The sequence below is a fragment of the Bubalus bubalis genome, chromosome 8, assembly GCF_019923935.1.
Source record: "Bubalus bubalis isolate 160015118507 breed Murrah chromosome 8, NDDB_SH_1, whole genome shotgun sequence".
NCBI lineage: Eukaryota > Metazoa > Chordata > Mammalia > Artiodactyla > Bovidae > Bubalus > Bubalus bubalis.
In genome coordinates, this window is record NC_059164.1 from 43,628,301 (window position 1) to 43,650,554 (window position 22,254).

A 22,254-nucleotide genomic window follows, 5' to 3' on the forward strand; every position below is an offset into this window, starting at 1 on the left:
GAATTCTCCAGGCCAGAATACTGGAGTGGGTAGCCTTTCCCTTCTCCAGGGGATTTTCCCGACCCAGGGCTCGAACCCAGGTCTCCCACATTGCAGGTGGATTCTTTATCAGCTGAGCCACCAGGGAAGCCCAACAATACTGGAGTGGGTAGCCTATCCCTTCTCCAGCAGATCTTCCTGACCCAGGAATCAACCAGAGTCTCCTGCATTGCAGGTGGATTCTTACCAACTGAGCTATTAGGGAACTATTATATGGTTGTTTATTAGAAAAGCACATTGAACATGGCATTGTCTTACCCAAACCCCTTCCTACTCAGTGACTTAGCTAACTTACTATCTTTTTTTGACCTTATGCTTTGTGTTCTAGAATTACACAATCTCTTACTTCTTCCAGTATACATTCATACCTGTTTTATACTTCTTAGTTTTTGATCAGAGCCCTTGATCATACTGATCGGTTACAGTGTTTCTAAAATGTTTTTCCCAGCTTTCTTTATCTCATTTACTTTTAGTAATCTTTTCATACTCAGCTAAAGGAGACTTTCTCCATTTCTGGCCTTCCATTGACCCATAAATTCTTGCCTGATTATAAACTCCTCAATAGCAGGGATCATGTTTTATTTACCTCTATATGCTTTGCATTTAGCCATGTGCTTGCAAAGTAGAAAATTCTTTCTGCTCCCCCAATCTTCCCCTTAAAAAAGAAGCACAAAAAGGATTTAACCTTTATGGATATTTTATTTCTCTGTTTGGATAATGAGAGTATGTGTGCTGTTTTTACTAAAATCACATTTAGTTTAGTGAAGAAAAATAAACTATTTGCCTTTAAATTGATAGCTAATTCTTCCTCTGATCCTTTTAGAATGAAGAGTGGCTAGTTAAGGAGAACTGTTTATTTTCTCAAACATTGGGTTTTGTGGAAAAATTAAATAACTTGAAAGAAGAGTAAGCATACATAATTATTACAGATCATGTGGCATCTGCTTTACTGAAAGGAGATCTTTTACAAAGATCTACTCCTCTCAGATAGTTGATTTGTTTATTGTTTTCACCATATGGTGATGGAAAAAGGTAAAACCAAATTACAGAAAACTTTGCTAGTAATGTCCATTCAGTTGATCTGTATATTTTAAAATATTCCGTCTTCTTCCACAAAGTATTTGAGATAAGAGTTCCATGTTGTGTATTTTAATGACCTTGGAATATTTCTGTTTAGGGTAGAGATTTTCTAAACAGTTTGATGAGTTGAGAATATTTTTTTGTTTATTGTTTTAAAAGTCCTTTAGCACTAACAAAAATATTTTGATATATTCCTTATATTTACAGATAGTCTTTATTTCCATAGTTTTATTATTCCTTTATGCTTTTCCTGTACAGAACTCTAACATTCAAAAGAGATGTAGTTTGAGACTGTATAGATTCTGCTATAATTTAACTGACTTCCCTGGTGGCTCAGATGGTAGAGCATCTGCCTACAATGTGGGAGACCCGGGTTCAGTCCCTGAGTCGGGAAGATCTCCTGGAGAAGGAAATGGCAACCCACTCCAGTATTCTTACCTGGAAAATCCCATGGACAGAGGAGCCTGGTAGGTTATAGGCCATGAGGTCACAGAGTCAGACACGACTGAGTGACTTCACTTTATAATTTAACTAGTCCTTTTTTTTTTTTTTTTTTATGAAACTAAAACTTTTTTTTTGACTCTAAAACCATTGTTTTCTTGATCACTTTTATCACGCTCACTACTGACTGACTTTTTGAAAAAGACCACATTTTCTATTTTTGTTTAAAAAAGTAAATTTTTACTGCATTCATTGGAGACTAGTTTAGTAAAGCTCCTTTCGTCTTGCTGAATGGCTGAACTCACTAACTAAATGACTGACTATAGAACTATGTCAGTTTTTTTATTGTTGTTTTACTAATAGTTAAAATCACAAATATCAGAGGTCTGCTTTATCTTATTTTTAAGGTGTTCATAAGGTGTAAACAGTAAAGAGAATTCTGAGTGTCTGACACTAGCTTAATCTTCCTAAAGATTAGGAAGGCATGAATACTAGATGGTTTTCTTGTGTTCTTCTTATCTTGAAATTCTTTGACTCCTTTGGTATAGGACAAAGTCAATAGACTAAACACTCTATGATTCTTCTACAAATTTGTTTTTACCTGTTTTTCCAAACTAAATTTGAACATAGGTTCAAAAAATAATAGTATTTACTATGTACAGGGCAATATGCTAAGCTCTCAAAATATAATGCTAAGTAAGAAACACTTAATCCCTGTCCTCATAGACTGGCCTAATTGCTCTAACTTAACTGATGAGCATGATTTAAATATAGCATGGGTAGTTACACCTTTTTACCTTTGCTTGCATACTTTTTCAACAAAATCGTTCCCCCTCAGCATCAAATTTTACTCATATTTCAAACATAGACTCTGATGAAATCTCCAATATGATTCTCTCCCTGTTCATGCCACATCATTTTAGTCTGCTTCCTCGGAATGGTTATGGAACCTAATACATACTATTCAGTTACAACATTAACTTAAAATTATTAATAAACACTCATTTTTAACTTTTCATGTATGTGTATCTCTAGATAGCATATAAGTCTATCTTCTGCACCCCCTGCAAGTGATTTGTGTCCTTCCCACATACAAAATACACTCCCTTCCTTTCAAGGTTCCCAGAGTCTCATCCTATTGCATATCTGCTCAGAGTCCAGAATGTCTACACCAAAATCAGATCCAGATGTAGATGAGCCTCCTCGGGTACAGTTGCTTAGATCTAACTCCTCACGTATAGTTCTCAGTCTTAAGACCTGTTCTCTAACCTCCTCAACCCACACACACCACCTGCACACTAAGCATACAGTGATGGGATACACATAGGATAATTGCTATAGACTTTCCTGTTCAAAGGGGAGAAAAATAAGGGGCACAAAGGAGTCATTGGTCCATAATGATTTTGAAATTTAGGTAGGAAAACATTAGAGGTTCTTTGATTAGATCTCATGGCCTTGTGATAATTCTTTAGGTTTCCAGGCTTTGCCCTCTGAGCTCTTGGTTTCTCCCTCTGAGTCATCCTTCCTTTTTCATGAAATGTAGCATGTGTTTGCAGCTGAGGAATTTTCTTAGTCTGCTTCCTGCCAGCAGAAGTTTGGGACTCCAGTGGTCTCATTTCACTTTGTACTGTTACTGTTCCTTTTGGTCGAAGTTAGCAATGTGTTTGCTGATGTAATTCTCACAAATTTTGTCAGCCTTCTATGAATCACATTGGTGTTTATTCCATTAGATGAAGGCCACATCCAAGAATGTTTTCAAAATGTGGACTTCTGCAGAGAAATTAAGATATGGTTCTTGCAAGCTTTCTAGGAGACCTATTGCTTGATTAAGACGATCTGTGAGATACCCTCAGCCGGTTTAATGGACTTTTTGTACAGCTAAATTAATACTGTGAGGTATCACTCTTAATCTTTCTGGAGTCTTGACAAAAGATTTTACAGTCAATCCATCAGTTTCATTTTTAGGCCATGTTCTGGCAGTATACTGAATTCAGACTTTGTGTCTAAGCTATTCTTAACTTTCTCATCTTTTGCCATCTTGAGAAGCTGAGAATTTTCAAAATGATTCTTGTCCTGATTCTTTTTTTAAACAATCGTTTCTTTAGTTTATCTTACTTTGTTTGCATTTTACTGACGCTACAAGAAAAAATAGGCAGCGCCTACAACACTTTGACTCTGCTTGGCCATCTTCTTAGCTAGATCATTCAGTTCATTAGACATATTTCCTACTTTCCACATTACTGAATGTGATAGTGTTGCAAAGTTTCTAATACTGCCTAACAATGATCTGCCTTCCTCCAGTTTCCAAAACACTTTTTTTTCATTTCCATTTAAGCCCTGATATGAGAAGCACTCAAAGTCCAGCTTTCTACTAACACACTGTTCAGGCAATTTAGGCTTTCTCTACCATGCTCCTAAAAATCCTTCCAACCTACACCTACTGCCGATTTCCAAAGCAATTCCCATATTTTTAGTTATTTATTGCGGCATCACCCACGTCCAGCTTTCAACATCTTTTCTAGTTACCTCTTCCTTTGTAACATATTTAGCAGCTGAAAACAGCAAACACTTATTTTCTTATACTTTGGGTGGTCCAGAATCTGGGTATCACTTAACTGGGTCTTCTGCCTCAAGATCTCTTTTGAGGTTGTAATCAGGTGGGACCATGGGTTTATTTGAAGGTTCAGCCAAAAGTGAATCCTCTTCCTAGTTCACTCATGTTGTTGTTAGCAAGATTCAGTTCAGATTCTATTGGCTGGGGGCCTTTTTAGGTCCTTGGTCTTGGGCCTCTTTCATAAGGCAGTTAGACAACATGGCTAGCTGGTTTCCATCACAGCAAAAGAGAGCTGGCAAGACAGATGCAAGAATCGTTTGTAACCTAGTCTTGAAAGTAACATCTCATTTGCCATTATTCTTTTTGTTAAAAGCATCAGTAGGTCCAGCCTCCATATGAGTGAAGGAGCTCATACATGGGCATGAATACCAGGAGGCAGGGATCATTGAAAGCTATCTTAGCAGCTTTGTGATCCTTGGCCACTATTTGCATGTGAATCTGCATTTACTGGGTTTGAAAATTGGAAGAGTATCTAGAACACACCAGTGAAATAATATTTACTTAACCGTGTAACAGGAGTATCTGCACAGCCTTGTAAATTACTGAAACTTGAAAATAATTTTATAAGCTTCACACAAACCAAGTTTTACTCCTACACAAATGTACCTCTTGTTCATATGCTTATGTGAAGTATGATGAAATATGAACCTTTTAGAGAAATTTTTACAGTCAAAGCATGTTTAACTGTTGGAAAAATGAATCAAGTGCCTCCTTTCTTTGTTTTCCTTTTTCCCAGGTACTGATACATGTCAGTATTTATAAGATACATGAAATGAAATAAATTATTTTATTCATCCTGATTAATTCTGAGACAAAATTTATTCTTTTACTCTTTACTTCTTTTGTTTTTGTTCAGTTGATAAGTTGTGTCTGACTCTTTGTGACTCCATGGACTGTAGGTTCCCAGGCTCCCTGTCCTTCACTATCTCTCAGAGCATGCTCAAACTCATGTCCACTGAGTTGGTGATGCCATCCAACCATCTCATCCTCTGTCGCCCCCTTCTCCTCCTGCCCTCAGTCTTTCCCAGTTTCAGGGTCTTTTACAGTAAGTCAGCTCTTCGCATCAGGTGGCCAGAGTATTGGAGCTTCAGCTTCAGCATCAGTCCTTCCAATGAGTATTCAGGGTTGATTTACCTTAGGATGGACTGGCTTGGTCTCCTTGCAGTCCAAGGGACTCTCAAGAGTCTTCTCCAGCACCACAGTTTGAAAGTATCAATTCTTCAGCATCGGCTTTCTTTATGGTCCAACTCACACATCCATACATAGCTACTGGAAAAAACCACAGCTTTGACTAGACGGGCCTTTGTCAGCAAAGAGATGTCTCTGCTTTTGAATACATTTTCTAGGTTTGTTATAGCTTTTCTTCCAAGGATCAGGCGTCTTTAAATTTCATGGCTGCAGTCAGTATCCACAGTGATTTTGGAGCCCAAGGAAAGAAAATCTGTCACTGTTTCCACTTTTTCCCCGTCTGTCTGCCATGAAATGATGGGACTGGATCCATGTTCTTAGTTTTTTGAATGTTGAGTTTTAAGCCAGCCTTTTTCACTCTCTTCTTTCATCCTCATCAAGAGGCCCTTTAGTTCCTCTTTGCTTTCTGCCATTAGAGTGGTATCAGCTACATATCTGCTGCTGCTGCTAAGTCGCTTCAGTCGTGTTCGACTCTGCATGACCCCATAGACGGCAGCCCACCAGGCTTCCCCATCCCTGGGATTCTCCAGGCAGGAACACTGGAGTGGGTTGCCATTTCCTTCTCCAATGCATGAAAGTGCAAAGTGAAAGTGAAGTCACTCAGTCGTGTCCAACTTCTAGTGACCCCATGGACTGCAGCCTACTAGGCTCCTCCATCCATGGGATTTTCCAGGCAAGAGTACTGGAGTGGGGTGCCACTGCATATCTGAGGTTGATATTTCTCCTGGCAATCTTGATTCCAGGTTGTGATTCATCCAGCTCAGTATACCACATGATGTACTCTGCATATAAGTTAAATAGCAGGGTGAGAATATATAGCCTTGACGTACTCCTTTCCCAGTTTGGAACCAGTCTGTTGTTCCATGTCCAGCTCTAACTGTTGCTTCTTGACCTGCTTCACAGGTTTCCCAGGAGGCAGGTGAGATGGTCTGATATTTCATTTCTTTAAGAATTTTCCACAGTTTGTTGTGATCCATACAGTCAAAGACTTTAGTGTAGTCAATGAAGCAGGAGTAGATGTTTTTCTGAAATTTTCTTGCTTTTTCTATGACAATTTGTTCTCTGGTTCCTCTGCCCGTTCTAAACCCAGCTTGTACATCTGGAAGTTCTAGTTTCATGTACTGCTAAAGCCTGGCTTGGAGAATTTTGAGGATTACCTTGCTAGCATGAGAAGTGAGTGCAGTTGTATGGTAGTTTGAACATTCTTCGGCATTGCCCTTCTTCAAGACTGGAATGAAAACTGACCTTTTCTAGTCCTGTGGCTATTGCTGAGTTTTCCAAATTTGCTGACATATTGAGTGCAATACTTTAACAGCATCATCTTTTGGGATTTTAAATAGCACAGCTTTTTACTCTACTTGTTTCTTACCATTTTCTTTTTTTACTCCTTTTTTACCCTTCACTATAGTTTTAGAATTATGATAGTGCAGTAAATATAGGTGGTATAACTCTATGAGTAATTATCCCTTAAACACACGTGAAGAAAAATACTGCTGTTTTTGATGCTGGAGGAAGGCACTGGGAAGAATGGTTTCAGAGGCCTATGTTTATCCTGGAAAATAGATTTTCATTGGAAGAAGGGAATATTTGAAGTTTTTTTTTCTTTGTTAGTCATATTTCAATTATTTTTTATTCCTGTCCCAAACCTTTTAAACTCTTGGCAGAAAAACCACTGAAATCTCACAGATAGGTTTGCCAAACTGGCCTGAAAAATAACAGTAATTACTTTTTTCCATGGATATTTTAGTGTTATTTGGTTCAAAACTTGGCTTTGTGTGGTCTGATAAATATTGTGATGTTTAGGTTGAAAATGCGTAGTCAGTATATTTAAGTCATTTTTTTTTTTTACATTTTTTAACTTTTAGAGGAATCATTATTTTTCTTCCATGTTTCCCAGAAAGTATAGGGGTTTGTTTTTTCAGTTGTGCTGTAGTAGATTAAGTTAGAGTGGAAGAAGAGAGTTTGTATAGATGCCTAAAGCTGTTTGTTTTGTAGTTGGCATAAATCTCTGACTAGGAGTGTGATACTGAGAAAAATTGTGCACGACAATAATAATATTATTAAATAACCTTGTGGATATCTAACCATGCTTTAGAACATTAGTAATACATTTCCTTTCTGGATTATCCCTAATGTATAAAGTTGTCTTTTTATCTCTTTTGCAGGTAATATAACATTACGAAGCAAGATGGGTAACATCACAGTAGGTATGTGCTAAGTGGTTGTTGGTAAATTTTGTATTCTTTTTAAAATAGCTATATTTGCCATATTTTATTAGAGTACATAAAATCTACAATTTAGCCAATGAACCTAATAGTATCCTGATATATCAGTCAGATATAGGCAGACCCACTCTATGAACTGAGGATGGGATGGTTGGATGGCATCACTGACTCAATGGGCATGAGTTTGAACAAATTCCGGGAGGTAGTGAAGGACAGGGAAGCCTGGTGTGCTGCAGTCCATGAGGTCACAAAGAGTCAGACATGACTTAGCGACTGAACAACAATAAATATATGAATGTGTGAAATTACTTCTAAAAGTTCATTGATTCATCATCCTATAAATTCTGTATAATTATAGGTTTGCTATCAGTCAGAATACTGTTAGAATTCTAATTTCACCACTTTCTATTCATGGAAAATTACCTAACTGCTCTGTACCTAAGCTTCCACCTCTGAAAAAAATAGAAATAACAGTTCAGTTCAGTTCAGTTGCTCAGTAGTATGCGACTCTTTGCGAACCCATGAATCGCAGCACGCCAGGCCTCCTTGTCCATCACCAACTCCTGGAGTTCACTCAGACTCACATCCATCGAGTCAGTGATGCCATCCAGCCATCTCATCCTCTGTCGTCCCTTCTCCTCTTGCCCCCAATCCCTCCCAGCATCAGAGTCTTTTCCAGTGAGTCAACTCTTCACATGAGGTGGCCAAAGTACTGGAGCTTCAGCTTTAGCATCATTCCTTCCAAAGAAATCCCAGGGCTGATCTCCTTCAGAATGGACTGGTTGGATCTCATTGCAAGAACACCATTTGATAGGTACTAACAGTTAGTACCTATCAAATGGTGTTCTTGTAAGGATTAAATGAGATATTTAAGTACTTTAGCATAGCATCTGACATATGATCTGCTGCTAAGTTACTTCAGTCGTGTCCGACTCTGTGCGACCCCATAGACGGCAGCCCACCAGGCTCCCCCGTCCCTGGGATTGCCCTGGCAAGAACACTGGAGTGGGCTGCCATTTCCTTCTCCAATGCACGAAAGTGAAAAGTGAAAGTGAAGTCGCTCAGTCGTGTCCGACCCTCAGCGACCCCATGGACTGCAGCCTACCAGGCTCCTCCGTCCATGGGATTTTCCCATGGCACTCCACTGGCAAGAGTACTGGAGTGGAGTGCCATTGGCTTCTCCCTGACATATGATAAGTACTCAATAAATAATAGCCATTTTAATTATTGTTATTGTTCTAATCCTAAGCCAGAACTAACAGTGGCTAATGGTCCTTTAGACCTAATCACCATATGTGATGCTATGCCTATGGGAATAAAAGTTCAGATTCCCGGAAAGCTTAGATAGAGCTCTTCTCTATCCCTAGTTACACCTGCTTGCCTGTTAGGTGAAGGCAGTCTGAGCAATCTGAGCTCTAAGAGTGGTGGTTGATTTTTAGACCTTAGAGCATAGGGGTCAGTGATGGGAAACCAGGATCTTTGTTGAGGAGCTATGGCTTATTGCCAGTATGAATGCTCTGGCTTCCTGGTTTTGTCCTTTTGACATTTTACATTTTCTTTTGTGTGTGTGCTAATTGAAATGGTAAATATACTCAATAATCCTTTTCACTATCACTTCTTGTGGATTCTCAGAATTAAGGTGCACATCCCTTTTTAAGTTTTCTAGACATTGTAACCTTTATGTTCAGTGAGGGATAAATAGAGGATATAGGCTTCCTAAGTGATAGTTGTAAATCATTTTAACTGAAAACATGACAGGATTTACCTTTGTCCCAGAGAGAAATCAAAATTTACTGCTGACTCTTCAGGCCATTCCATCAGAGGGTGCATCTGGGGTTAGTAAGGAAAGTTTCTAGGGTGAAAAAAAGATACACTAGTAAAAAGCTGAGCTATCTGGGGGTGGAGAGAGTCCTAGACGTGGGTAGAGTTTGTAGCAGTAAGGGAAGGGAAGGAAAGAAAGGGAATATTTCCAATTGGGAGGCACAGTGAGTTTCACTGCCCACTATCAGGCCCTTTAGGCCAATGAGAATTTGAGAAACACTTATTTGATAATGCTAGTATTATTGTTGGATGGAATTGTGGGAACATAAAGGGAAAACCCTTCTTTCTAAAATTGGAAATAAATGTATTATTACCCATACTGAAAAAGAACAGCAACAGCCAGGATGAAATGAACAGTAATTTACATCTTTGAAGATGGTTTCACACTGTATAAGTTTTAAGGGCTTCCCTGGTAGTTCAGCTGGTAAAGAATCGGCCTGCAATGTGGAAGACCTGGGTTTGATCACTGGGTTGGGAAGATCCCCTGGAGAAGGGAAAGGCTACCCACTCCAGTATTCTGGCCTGGAGAATTCCATGGACTGTAAAGTCCATGGGGTAGCAAACAGTTGGATACAACTGAGTGACTTACACACACACACACACACACACACACACACACACTAATCTGGATGGGGGTAGGAAGAGTGGGTAGTGTCTTTCTCTTTCTTCTTTCATTTTATTATCTATAAGACAGTAAGCCACAATGTTTTAACCTTAATAATAGTGTTCATTTCTTAAATTCCTTTAATTCTTTGACTATCTCTATTAAGACTTTGGAAGAAAGTATAAATTATGTCACTGTTTATATATATATTTTTTTAATTTTATTTTATTTTTAAACTTTACAATATTGTATTAGCTCCACCAAACATTGAAATGAATCCGCCACAGGTACACCCGTGCCCCCCATCCTGAACACCCCTCCCCACACCCTCCCCTTGGGTCGTCCCAGTGCACCAGCCCCAAGCATCCAGTATCGTGCTTCGAACCTGGACTGGCAACTCGTTTCATACATGATATTTTACATGTTTCAATGCCATTCTCCCAAATCTCCCCACCCTCTCCCTCTCCCGCAGAGTCCATAAGACTGATCTATACATCAGTGTCTCTTTTGCTGTCTCATACACAGGGTTATTGTGGTCTTAAAATTCTGTTAGCATTTGAATACAGCCCTGGATATGGCAAAAACTAGTCCACATATATTTACCAAGTGCCTGCTCCATACCAGGAGCTCGTGTAGATACTGGGGAATATGTTGGTCAAAAGATATTGTCTTCATGTTCACCTTTGGGCTGAGAAGAAAAATAGTAAGTATGTGAATAACAAAAGATAATTTCACATAGTGTAATGAATAAATAAGAGAGGGTAATGTAATAGAGCAGAAAGAAAGCTGCTTTGTTTAGCAATCAAGGAGAGTCTGGAGAAGAGATACTTGAATTAAGGTCAGAATAATGGGGAAAAGGCATGTAAAATTCTGGATGCACAGCTCCATGGATATAGAGGACAGCCAGTGCAAGCCCTTACATGGAATGAGTTTATCAGTTTGCAGAGAAGATACATTCACAAAAATCGAGTCTTTCATAAACAAAGTGTCGTTTTTCATTTATATATATCTTTAATTTCTCTTACCTTGTTTTTTAGTTTCCAGTGTAATGGTCTGAGATATCTTTGGTTAAATTTGCTTTTTTGACCCCATTATGAATGGAATTTTAGAAAATTTCATTTTCTAATGGTCTGCTGCTGGTATATAAAAAAATACAAATGACCTTTATTCATGGACTATGTTTCTTGTGACCTTGCTAAATTTATTTATTTATTCTAAATAGTGTATTTTTTAGAATCCAGAATTCTTTTCTAGGTAGGCAGTCATTCCATTTGCAATTAATACAGTTTTATCTCTTTCTTTCCAATCTGTTTTCCTTTTTTTCTCTTTTGCCTTATTAGGCTAGGAAGGTTCTGCAGCACAATATTGAATAATAGTGGCAGATTGTTCCCAGTCCTAGTATCCAGTATTAGAGGGAATACATTCAGTGTTTTCCCTTTTAAGTGTGATGTTAGCTATGCAGGCTTTTCATAGATACTCTTTATCAGCGAGGAAATTCTTTTTATTCCTAGTTTCCTGAAAGATTTTTTTTTTCTTTGATCATGAATGGATGTTGAATTTTGTCAAATGTATTTTCTGTATTTATTGAAATGATTGCTTTTTTAATTCTTTTTTTACTCTATTAATGATCAATTGCATTGATTTTTGATGTTAACTAACCTTGTACGGTTGGATGGCATCATCGACTCAATGGACATGGGTTTGGGTGGACTCCGGGAGTTGGTAATGGACAGGGAGGCCTGGCGTGCTGCGGTTAATGGGGTCGCAAAGAGTCAGACACGACCCAGTGACTGAACTGAACTGAACTGAACTGAACTTTGTATTCCTCGGATCAACCATACCTAATCATGATGTAGTATCCTATTTATGGCAGAAAGTGAAAAGGAACTAAAGAATCTCTTGATAAAAGTGAAGGAGGAGAGTGAAAAGCTGGCTTAAAACTCAACATTCAAAAAACTAAGATCATGGCATCCGGTCCCCATCACTTCATGGCAAATAGATGGGGAAACAATGGAAACAGTGGCAGACTTTATTTTCCTTGGCTCCAAAATCATTGAAGATGGTGACTGCAGCCATGAAATTAAAAGATGCTTGTTCCTTGGAAGAAAAGCTGTGACAAACCTAGACAGCATATTAAAAAGCAGAGACATTACTTGACTGACAAAGGTCTGTCTAGTCAAAGCTATGGTTTTTCCAGTAGTCATGTATGGATGTGAGAGTTGGACCATAAAGAAAGCTGAGCGCTGGAGAATTGACGCTTTTGAATTGTGGTGCTCGAGAAGACTCTTGAGAGTCCCTTGGACTGCAAGATCAAGCCAGTCACTCCTAAAGGAAATCAGTCCTGAATATTCATTGGAAGGACTGATACTGAAGCTGAAGCTCCGATACTCTGGCCACCTGATGCGAAGAGCGGAATCATTGTAAAAGACCCTGAAACTTGGAAAACTGAGGGCAGAAGGAGAAGGGGGCGACAGAGGATGAGATGGCTGGATGGCATCACTGACTTGGTGGACATGAGTTTGAGCAAGCTCCAGGAATTGGTGACGGACAAGGAAGCCTGGTGTGCTGCAGTCCATGGGGTCGCAAAGGGTTGTACATGACTGAGCGACTGAGCTGAATTGATCCTATTTATACATGTTGGGTTGAGGTTGCTCTTTTTTTTTTTTTAAAGATTTATTTATTTATTTTATTTATGGCTGTGCTGGGTCTTCGTTGCTGCATGTGGGCTTTCTCCAGTTATAGCAAGTGGAGGCTACTCTCTAGTTGCTGTGTGCGGGCTTCTCATTGCAGTAATTTCTCTTATTGTGGAGCACAGGCTCCAGGGTGCATGGGCTCAGTAGTTGTGACGAATGGACTTATTTGCTCCATGGCATGTGGTATCTTTCCAGACCAGGGATTGAACCCATGTCCCCTGCATTGTCAGGCAGAGTCTTTACTACTTAACCACCAGGGAAGCCCAGTTGCTAATATTTTGTCAAAGATTTTATATTCATGTTTATGATGAATGCTGATCTGTGATTTTTTATTTTGTAAAATCTCTGTAGGTTTTGTTATTAGGATTACACTATGCTTATAAAATGAAGTTGAATATATATATTCATATATAATTTCTGTCCATATGTGTGTACAATACACACATGATGATGAGAGGAAAAGGAACACTTAGTGGGATGGGAACATGGATAAACATGAACAAGCAGTTCCCAGAATATACATGTACAGTGTTGTTTCACCTTGCTGCTAATCAAAAGCATCTAAGTATAAACTGTCATGACTTAAAACATTGATAATATCCATTGTTGGGAAAGTTAGGGTGAAACAGGGATTCCCATCAATTGTTAGTTCAGATATAAATTGATCATTATGTAAGTCAGTTTGTAAATGTATATTAAAATTGGTAGCATCTACATTTGCTTTGTTCTAGCACTTCCTCTTTTAGAACTTTATCTCAAGGAGAGAGTCTGGTAAGGATATAAGGTTATATACATGAGGATATAAAGATATATATGTGATGTATGTATATATCATCTCTGTTTTTAATAGCAAAAGAAAGTGTACATTTTAGGTTGTTCCCAGTAAGAGAATAACTAAATACAGTATGCTACAGTCATAAAGTGAATTTTCTTCAGCCTTTAACAATATACTTAGGTCTGTAGTTTACATTATAGAAGGATATTCCTGACATTTAAGTAAATGAAAAAAAATAGTAAAACATTGTACTATTATTTCAAAATATGCTTTCATATTGAGTATTAAATCAGAAAAAAGGGAGGGAAGGAGAATGAGAGTGGAAGTAAGAGGAGAGCACAGCAGAATTCATCCAGAATTTATATAGAAATCAAAGTTGTTTGGATCCTGTTACAGGTTTCTTCCTTTGAATATATCTGGACCTAAGTCACTGATTTGTGGGAATAGATCCCATTTTTACTGACAACCAGAGCAGGAGATGCCATACAATTCATCAGGAGCCCACTTGAGCTCTTTTGTAAGTAAAAAATCAGCTTTTCTTTAATAAGAGCATACTGTGTAAAAGATTAAATATATAAACAAATAAGCTGACATAATCTTTATGCAAGTCATGATAGTCCTTGTTACTTACTTTGTGATATGCTGTTTCTCACTTTAATAAATTGGATGGAAACAACTCTGTTAGTGCTAGAAAATAGTAAGCAATCAGGGTCAATGAAGAGTCAGAACTGCCCTGAGACAACAGTCTTTTTCATTTCTGTAAGCAAGAGTTGTGTACCTATATGTACATTACTGAAGTCTTAGAAAAAAGAACTGATTTTACTAGATTGGTAAATCTTTGTCTTAAATAGAAACAAATGTAACATTGTGCGTTTTTGTGGGGATAGAAGCTCATTTTCTTAGAATGTTTTGCTCTAGGAGCAGCAGACTTTATCTGTAAAGAGCCATATAGTAAAATTTGTGGACTCTGTGAGCCACGTAGTCTATGAATACTCCGCAGCATTCTCATTTTAATATGCTAGCAGCCATTGAGAGTATACAAACAAATGGATGTGTCTGTGTCCCGGTAATACTTTATTAATAATAAGAGGTGGACTGTAATTTGACGACCCTGCTATAGAATCTAAAGACCATTGTTGTTAAGATTCTGGAGAAATGTTGGGTCTGGTACCTTAATCCCAAAGGTGACAAGTGGGTAATGATTATTTGAAATTTCTTGATTGGTTGATTTTTGTTTTCCTTAAATCAGATTTGTTGGACAAAGGTGAGGCAGCTCAGCAAATCAAGACAACCTAATTAAAGTCACTTCATAACTTGAGTTTTGAGAAATTGAGATCAGTAGAAGCAAAACAATTACAAAGAAACAAAAAGTGATTTAGGTACCTGAGAAGGAAATTTGTTAGTCTTCCAGAGGTTTCAAAATATTGGAATGGATGTAGAGAAAAAGCTATACAATATTATCAAATTGGAATATTAAGAGACTAAAGATGATACAGGTATTATATTGTCTAATTTCAGGAAAATAGATTGTGTTATCTCCATGGTTCCTTTTAAGAGGAATACATGTAATTATGATCCTTTAAATCTAGTTTAGATAATATAATTGATCTGCTTCTTAGGTAGTCTCCACAATCACTTGGATTTTATATATACATTCTAACCTACATACAAACGGAGAAGGCAATGGCAACCCACTCCAGTACTCTTGCCTGGAAAATCCCATGGACAAGGAGCCTGGTAGGCTGCAGACCCTGGGGTCACTAAGAGTCAGACATGACTGAGTCAGACACGATTGAGCAACTTCACTTTCACTTTTCACTTTCATGCATTGGAGAAGGAAATGGCAACCCACTCCAGTATTCTTGCCTGGAGAATCCCAGGAATGGGGGAGCCTGGGGGGCTGCCGTCTATGGGGTCGCAGAGGGTCAGACACGACTAAAGCGACTTAGCAGCACCAGCAGCAGCTACATAGAAAAACCCTGTTCTTCCCAATTTCCCTAATACGTTTAGAGCTCTCTTAGAAGCTGAAGTTATATTAAAAAAAAAAAAATTGGTTCAGTTCAGTCTCTCAGTCGTGTCCAACTCTTTGCAACCCCATGAATTGCAGCACGCCAGACCTCCCTGTCCATCACCAACTCCCGGAGTTTACTCAGTCTCATGTCCATCGAGTCGGTGATGCCATCCAGCCATCTCATCCTCATCCTAATTTTCCCTAGACTTATATTTTTAAAAACAGTATGTTTCCTCTGGAATACCTGGTCATCTTCTTTTTTTAAAAAGTCAGTAGGAGAAAGCAGGGGTTGATAGTAGATAATGGTGAAATAGAAGTTGCTCACCCAGCCTTACTTTGCCTGTTCTATGTTCCCTCTTTTGGAAGGCACTGCCAGAAGCTATGTACTGGAAATTATATGTTTTAAAAAGGGATATTTTCATAGTTTTTTTTTGAGGGGGGGCTGGTAGTAGCAGTTGCCTTATGTGTTTCTTATAAGCCCAGCCTGCTATAAGCTACCTTCCTAACATAGAATACCTAGGGGCAGGACATTAATTTAGAAAATTTTCCTCAAAGTGACCTTAAAATTCTGCCCTTACGAATCCTTTACATCCTGTATATAAACTTTGTTCCTTGTTCTTGAAATTAGTGTAGCTTTGGAAGTATAGGAATCAAATTGCAAAATCATTATCTTTTGTGTTGCTGTTCCTTAGTTATCTGCATGTTGAAATGAGGTAAAATTATAAAAATTCAGAAGAACTTTCTGAATGTGTTTGAACAATTTCAAGAGAATTCTCCCTTTATCTGAAAGAAAATAGAAAAGTTTGGAATTTTAGCCTTTGGAGCTTAGTTGTTATTCTTTGCTTAATAGCAGAGTATATATTACAAATACCTATTTATTTGGTTATATGTAGTGTTAGCTGGTAGCTGACATCAGTTTTTCCCTTTTGTGTGTGTAATTTTCCAGGAAGACTCAGTGTTCTCTGTCAAATGAACACAATCTTTTTCCAAAGTTGTGGTGATAGAAAACTCTCTGTGGGATTTTATTTATTCTAGTCACTGTCTGTACTAGTAATTTTTGTTCACTTAATCTCTAATGCTTTTTTCCTTAAGGCTTTCTTCCAAGATCTATAATAGAATTTCTCTGTTTTGTGAATCTCCAAAAAATGAAATTCTATGAATGAAGCCTTAATTTGACTCTTGGTAATTAATTTTTAGTTCCATTCATTTGTATTAAAGTGAAGTTGCTCAGTCACGTCCAACTCTTTGCAACCTGGTTGACTGTAGTCTACCAGGCTCCTCTGTCCATGGGATTCTCTAGGCAAGAATACTGGAGTGGGTTGCCATTACATAGCTTTTAAAATATTACCTTTGCTTTCTCTTTTGAAAACACATCTTGAATTTTAATTTTTTGACAGCCTCCAGTGAGTGGGCCAGTATTAGAGCTCAAAACTGATAACATGATTGTATAATTTATTAATGGGTTAGGATATAATTACTTAGCTGTTGTTTATGTCCCATGTGAAGAGAAGCAAAAGTGAAAAGCATTTTTTATGAGCTATATAAAAATTTTGTGGGTTTCCCCTAGTAAAAGCAAGAAATTAAATATTGTTTCAAATATTTTACTTTGTTCAGCTTGGGGTAATACACATTTTGTAGATTTTTTTTTACCATAATATATTTTTACTTGGCTTCTTTAGGATGCAGTAAGGCAGGAGAAGGGGATGACAGAGGATGAGATGGTTGGATGGCATCACTGACTTCATGGACATGAGTTTGAGCAAGCTCCGAGAGTTGGTGATGGACAGGGAAGCCTGACATGCTGCAGTCCATGGGGTCACAAAGAGTCGAACACTGCTGAGCGACTGCATTGAATTGAATTGATTGAAGAAGTTTTTATAGGAGTTTCTCTTGGTACCTGAGGAGAGAAATACTCATCTTTGTCCAGCTGCTGCTGCTGCTAAGTCGCTTCAGTCGTGTCCGACTCTGTGTGACCCCATAGACGGCAGCCCACCAGGCTCCGCCATCCCTGGGATTCTCCAGGCAAGAACACTGGAGTGGGTTGCCATTTCCTTCTCCAATGCATGAAAGTGAAAGTGAAGTCGCTCAGTTGTGTCCAACTCTTCATGACCCCATGGACTGCAGCCTACCAGGCTCCTCCATCCATGGGATTTTCCAGGCAAGAACACTGGAATGGGTTGCTTTTGCTTTCTCTGCCTTTGTCTAGCTACTCCATGTCATTTGTCTCCAGTGGCTTAACTTCCCAACTTCAGTGTTCACTTGGAAGACTTAAAAATTAAATACATTGGATCTGATAAATGGCATTTTGAATATAGGTTAGAGATAAATTATTATAAATTATCTTGAAGTCACATTTTAAACTATTTATTCCCAAGTTTTTGTCTTTGTTTAAAGTCTTAAACATTTATTTTAAAGAAGAATGATGGTTCCTTTGTGAGTATACAAATTTTTTTCCTTCACATTTTGTAAAAAGTGTATAATTTTGGGCATTATTTTCACCATACTCCCTAATTTGTTTCTACCTTGAAGTAATAAAAGCGGCTAATAAAATACACTTTTTATGAGATCTCTCTAAAAAATATGCTTTGATCTTCAAATAGGACAATCAAATAGACAAATTAATAGAAAGGACAATCGAACAGAAAAACTCAAAAGTTCTGTTGCTGTGGGAAAGGACGAAAAAGGAAAAGCTACACAGTACCGACTCTTCACCGCAGTTATCTTACTTCTTTATCTGACTGTCAGCATTCCCTGAAACTTGAAACATTGGATGATTGAAAACTGGGTTCAGTGATGACAAAGGGAAATCTGAGTGTCAAACCAGGACCACCTTAATTATGATTTTCTTCCCTTGACTTAAAGATAATCTGTTCAGTTCCCAAAACTTGATATATTTAGATATAAATAAACTTCACCCACTTTTCATGTCATTCTTTCCCCTCTGCATCTCTCTAACAAATGCAACAAAACCTTATGTAATGTAGTCTTTCACTGTTAGCTGCACTTTTTAGTACTAGCTCATTTGCTAAAAGGAGAAAATATAAGAGTTTTTATTTTTATTAACTTTGCTACTACTTCTATGTGATTGTATGTGAGATATAATTCTTTAGTAAATATTCAAAGTTGATAATAAACTAAATGTGTCAATGATGCTTAATGGTTTGGGTTGTCATTATTTCCATAATATCCTTCCTACAAGTTGGGTTTTAGATTAAACATGTTTAGAGTTAAGTTTTGGAGGTTACTGCAGACATAGGGATTTTCTTATTAGTTATCTAAGTGTAGATTTGTAGACCTCTGATTCTGTTTTCATTTTTAAAGCAAAACATGGTATGGTTACAAGGAAAATAGGAAACCTTCAGGACTCTTAGCTCCTTATCCTAATGCTGAAGTAGAGCCTTTTATTTCAAGTTTATAATTCCAGTTACTCAGATAAGAATGATTATGCTTATGGTTCTTTCTTCCTCCTAGATTCATCTTCTGGATGTCTGAATGCCTTGGCTCAGCAGGGTGCCATAGATGTTTATGTCAGCCAACTGGGAAAAGTGGAATTGAAAGTCCATAAAGGTTAGCCAAGTGGAATGTTTTATTTTGACATATGATATTAGGAAGATTTTATATAACATTCAGGAAACAGATGGTCAAATTATCTTATCTACACTGACAGAAATTTCAAATAAAATTTTTCTCTGTTAGAACCTGATTTAAAGACTGAAATAAATACTGGCCCTCTAGACCAATGCTCTTTGAAACTTTTGGAATTGATGGCCATGAAGACTATCTTTTTTTCTTTTTGTATTACAAACAAAAATGTTGTAATTTATTGACTGTTATTTTGGAATTTTTCAGTTTAATGTCTGAAATAAATACTCTTTGGAGGGAAAGAGTTTTCATACATTCTTTTGGTAGCTTTCCTGCTCCCTTGTAAGAGGACTTCTCAGGCCATTATACTAGAATAATACTTTTAAAGGTATGATCCTAAAATAAATGTGTCACCAAGAATGTCCTCGAAAGTGATTAACTAAGTCTCTTGTAGCAGGGGTCCCCAACCCCTGGGCCATGGACCAGTAGTCGTCCCTGGGCTGTTAGGAACTGAGCTGCACAGCAGGAGGTAAGCAAAAGACCAGTGAGCAAAACTTTATCCCTATTTACAGTCACTCCCCATCCCTTGTGTTTTGGCCTCATCTCAGGAAAACAAGCTCAGGGCTCCCACTGATTGTGCATTATGATGAGCTGTATAATTATTTCATTATATATCACAATGTCATAATAATAGAAATTAAGTACACAATAAATGTAATGTACTTGAATCATCCTGAAACACCACCCTCTGACCCCGGTCTGTGGAAAATTTGTCTTCCACAAAATCTGTCCTGGTGCCGAAAAGGCTGGGGACTGTTGTAGTTTCAGGCTTATGATGTGTCTCTTTCTGTAATCTTATTTCTAATACAAATAGGCTATTCTAAGAGTTCAAGTCTTTCATGAAAAATTATATACTTTTTAATCACCTGAAGGCTGAATATACAAGTCTTTGTATGCATGCATGCACATAGATGTACACATGCATGGTGATAAGTGACTTGGGGACTTGAAGTAGCTTGGCTATAGGGGCTTAAGTGATCTGGGTTCGGAAAGTCAAGAACCATACCTCTATATAAAAAATTTTTTAGAGAAAATCTGGAAGCTCTTGCATGTAGGCGAGAACATGCCTATGTTTATAACAAGGAAAAACCTCCATAGAGAACATTTGTTCCTGTTGTTAGTAATTTCTTTATCATGTTGGTTTAGTACTTTTTTTTGTTCAATGAGGCTCTCAGTAACAAAATGAAACTACAAGCATAAATATGTGAAACTGAAGTTATTGCTGATACACAGGTATTATTTGATTTCTCAAGATCATATTGTTTTCCTTTTAAATAAGATAATATTATGTTCTCACTAAATATCTAAGAGCTTCAATAATACTATTTAGGATATTTTGTAAATGTCAAAAAATTCATATAATTGCATTCTTAAATTGTGAAGACCCAAGGAGAAAAACTGTTACTACATTTACTATAACTAGTAACAGAGTAAAAACATAGTTTTGGATAGCTCTTACATGGAAATCATTTACTATTTTGTATATGTACAAAAGTAAAAGCGTACTTTTTACTTTTGGGCAAAAGTAAAAAAAGTAAAAAGTAAAAAAAAGTAAAAAAAGGGCAAAAAAGTAAAAGCGAACAAAAAGCATTGTTAATCTTCATCCACTTGAAGTATTTTTAACTATTATTTGGATTGTTTTTCCAGTAACTTACTGGAATAGCACATGATATTGCAAGATTTGATTGGAATTACAATTTTATGTTTTCATCTGTCAGGACCATGATACTGGCAGGAGTGTAAAGATAACTGGAAACAAAGTTTTCTATCTTAATTCAGGTCTCTTAATTCTCACTAGACTTGGGAGCACTAACTTTCTGGAGTGATGGAAAGTTTTCACAATTCTGTTGCTTACTAGTGAGTAAAGACATCTGGAATCCTTTCCAGCTCTGCCACTGTCTTGCTGAAGGGTTTAAAAGCCAGCCACTTGAGTCTCCTCCACTGTCCTTTCAGCCCCTGTAGTCATTTTGCCAGGTGAAAAAAACTGTCACAATGCTTATTTCCTCTCTTCCTATGAAAGTTAACATGGTGACCTGATGAATTCATTTGAAAAGGCTATGTTTAGGCTTGAGAGTCAGAGTCGCATCTGAGTACTGACTTTTCCACCTAAAATTTTTCCTTGATAAAGCCTTTAATCTTAACCATATAATATCCCTTCAATAAATGATGCTATTGTTAGTATTCACTTTTTAATTTTTAAAATACAGTATTGATGTCAGTAGCCATGAAGCAGTTTTTGAAGTGAAAAGAGGTTGAAGATATAATAGGTGCTGCCCTTTCTAAAGAAGATAGTGTTAGAGATGGCACTTAGGGTAGAGCTTTCAAAAATTGTGAAACTTCATTCACAGGTAGGAATGGAGTTTTGATAGTGATAGTTTTTGCTCTTTAAGGCTGTGGAGAGATAAGGATAGAACTCTTTGCATCATTTAACATTTTTAAGACTCCCATAGATTTAAAATCCCTTTATTTAAGAACAGAAAAAAATGTTTTTAAAATTATCACATTTGATGTATTTAGAGATAAAGTTTTAAAACCTTTAGAAAAGGTTTTTAAAATCCATTATTTTCTACATTTTAAACTATATTTGGTAGAAGAACATGTATCTTCTATTTATCCTGACATTTTCCTAGTTTGCTTTTGAGTTTTCCTAAAGCCCTCATTTGTTTTTGTGGGCAGCTTCTATTTAAGTAGCTGACATTGAAACTCTGAAAAGCAATTTGTTTTTTAAATAAGATAAACCAATTGTAGTAATGTGCTTTGTTCCCCCCTTTTTGAGGAGTAAATACTGAAGTTCATCAGTTTTAACCCCATTTCCAGCTCCCATTAGAAAGGTTGAGAAGATAGAGAATTACTTAGGGAAACGTAAGCTGATGTTAACCAAACTGGAAAGCACACAATGACCCATAAACAAAAGCCTTCTAGAAGAAGTCTTTACAACATTCACAATAGTCGTCATCCTGACCTTCTTTGTGGACAGAGATGAGGTTACTGTTTTATGGGAAGGGCCTCTTACTTATTTGATATGTAAGAAATGGAGAAAGAAAACTCTTGAAATGAGAATGTACTGGTGAATTTTCACTGCAACCCATGTAATTGTTTTGAAAAATGAGTCCTTCTTAAC

The 22,254-nt window shown here is 37.3% G+C and overlaps 1 protein-coding gene across 2 annotated transcripts in view; it reads left to right on the forward strand.

The window, feature by feature from the left end:
- The window catches only part of FAM185A (family with sequence similarity 185 member A), a 75,373-nt gene that overhangs the window by 30,496 nt on the left and 22,623 nt on the right, over positions 1–22,254 (forward strand). For both annotated transcript variants that reach the window (XM_025291067.3, XM_006049861.4), the window contains exons 5-6: positions 7,528–7,569; positions 18,963–19,058. In XM_025291067.3, the coding sequence (XP_025146852.1) occupies positions 7,528–7,569; positions 18,963–19,058 (138 nt within the window). The remainder of the gene's footprint in view (positions 1–7,527; positions 7,570–18,962; positions 19,059–22,254) is intronic.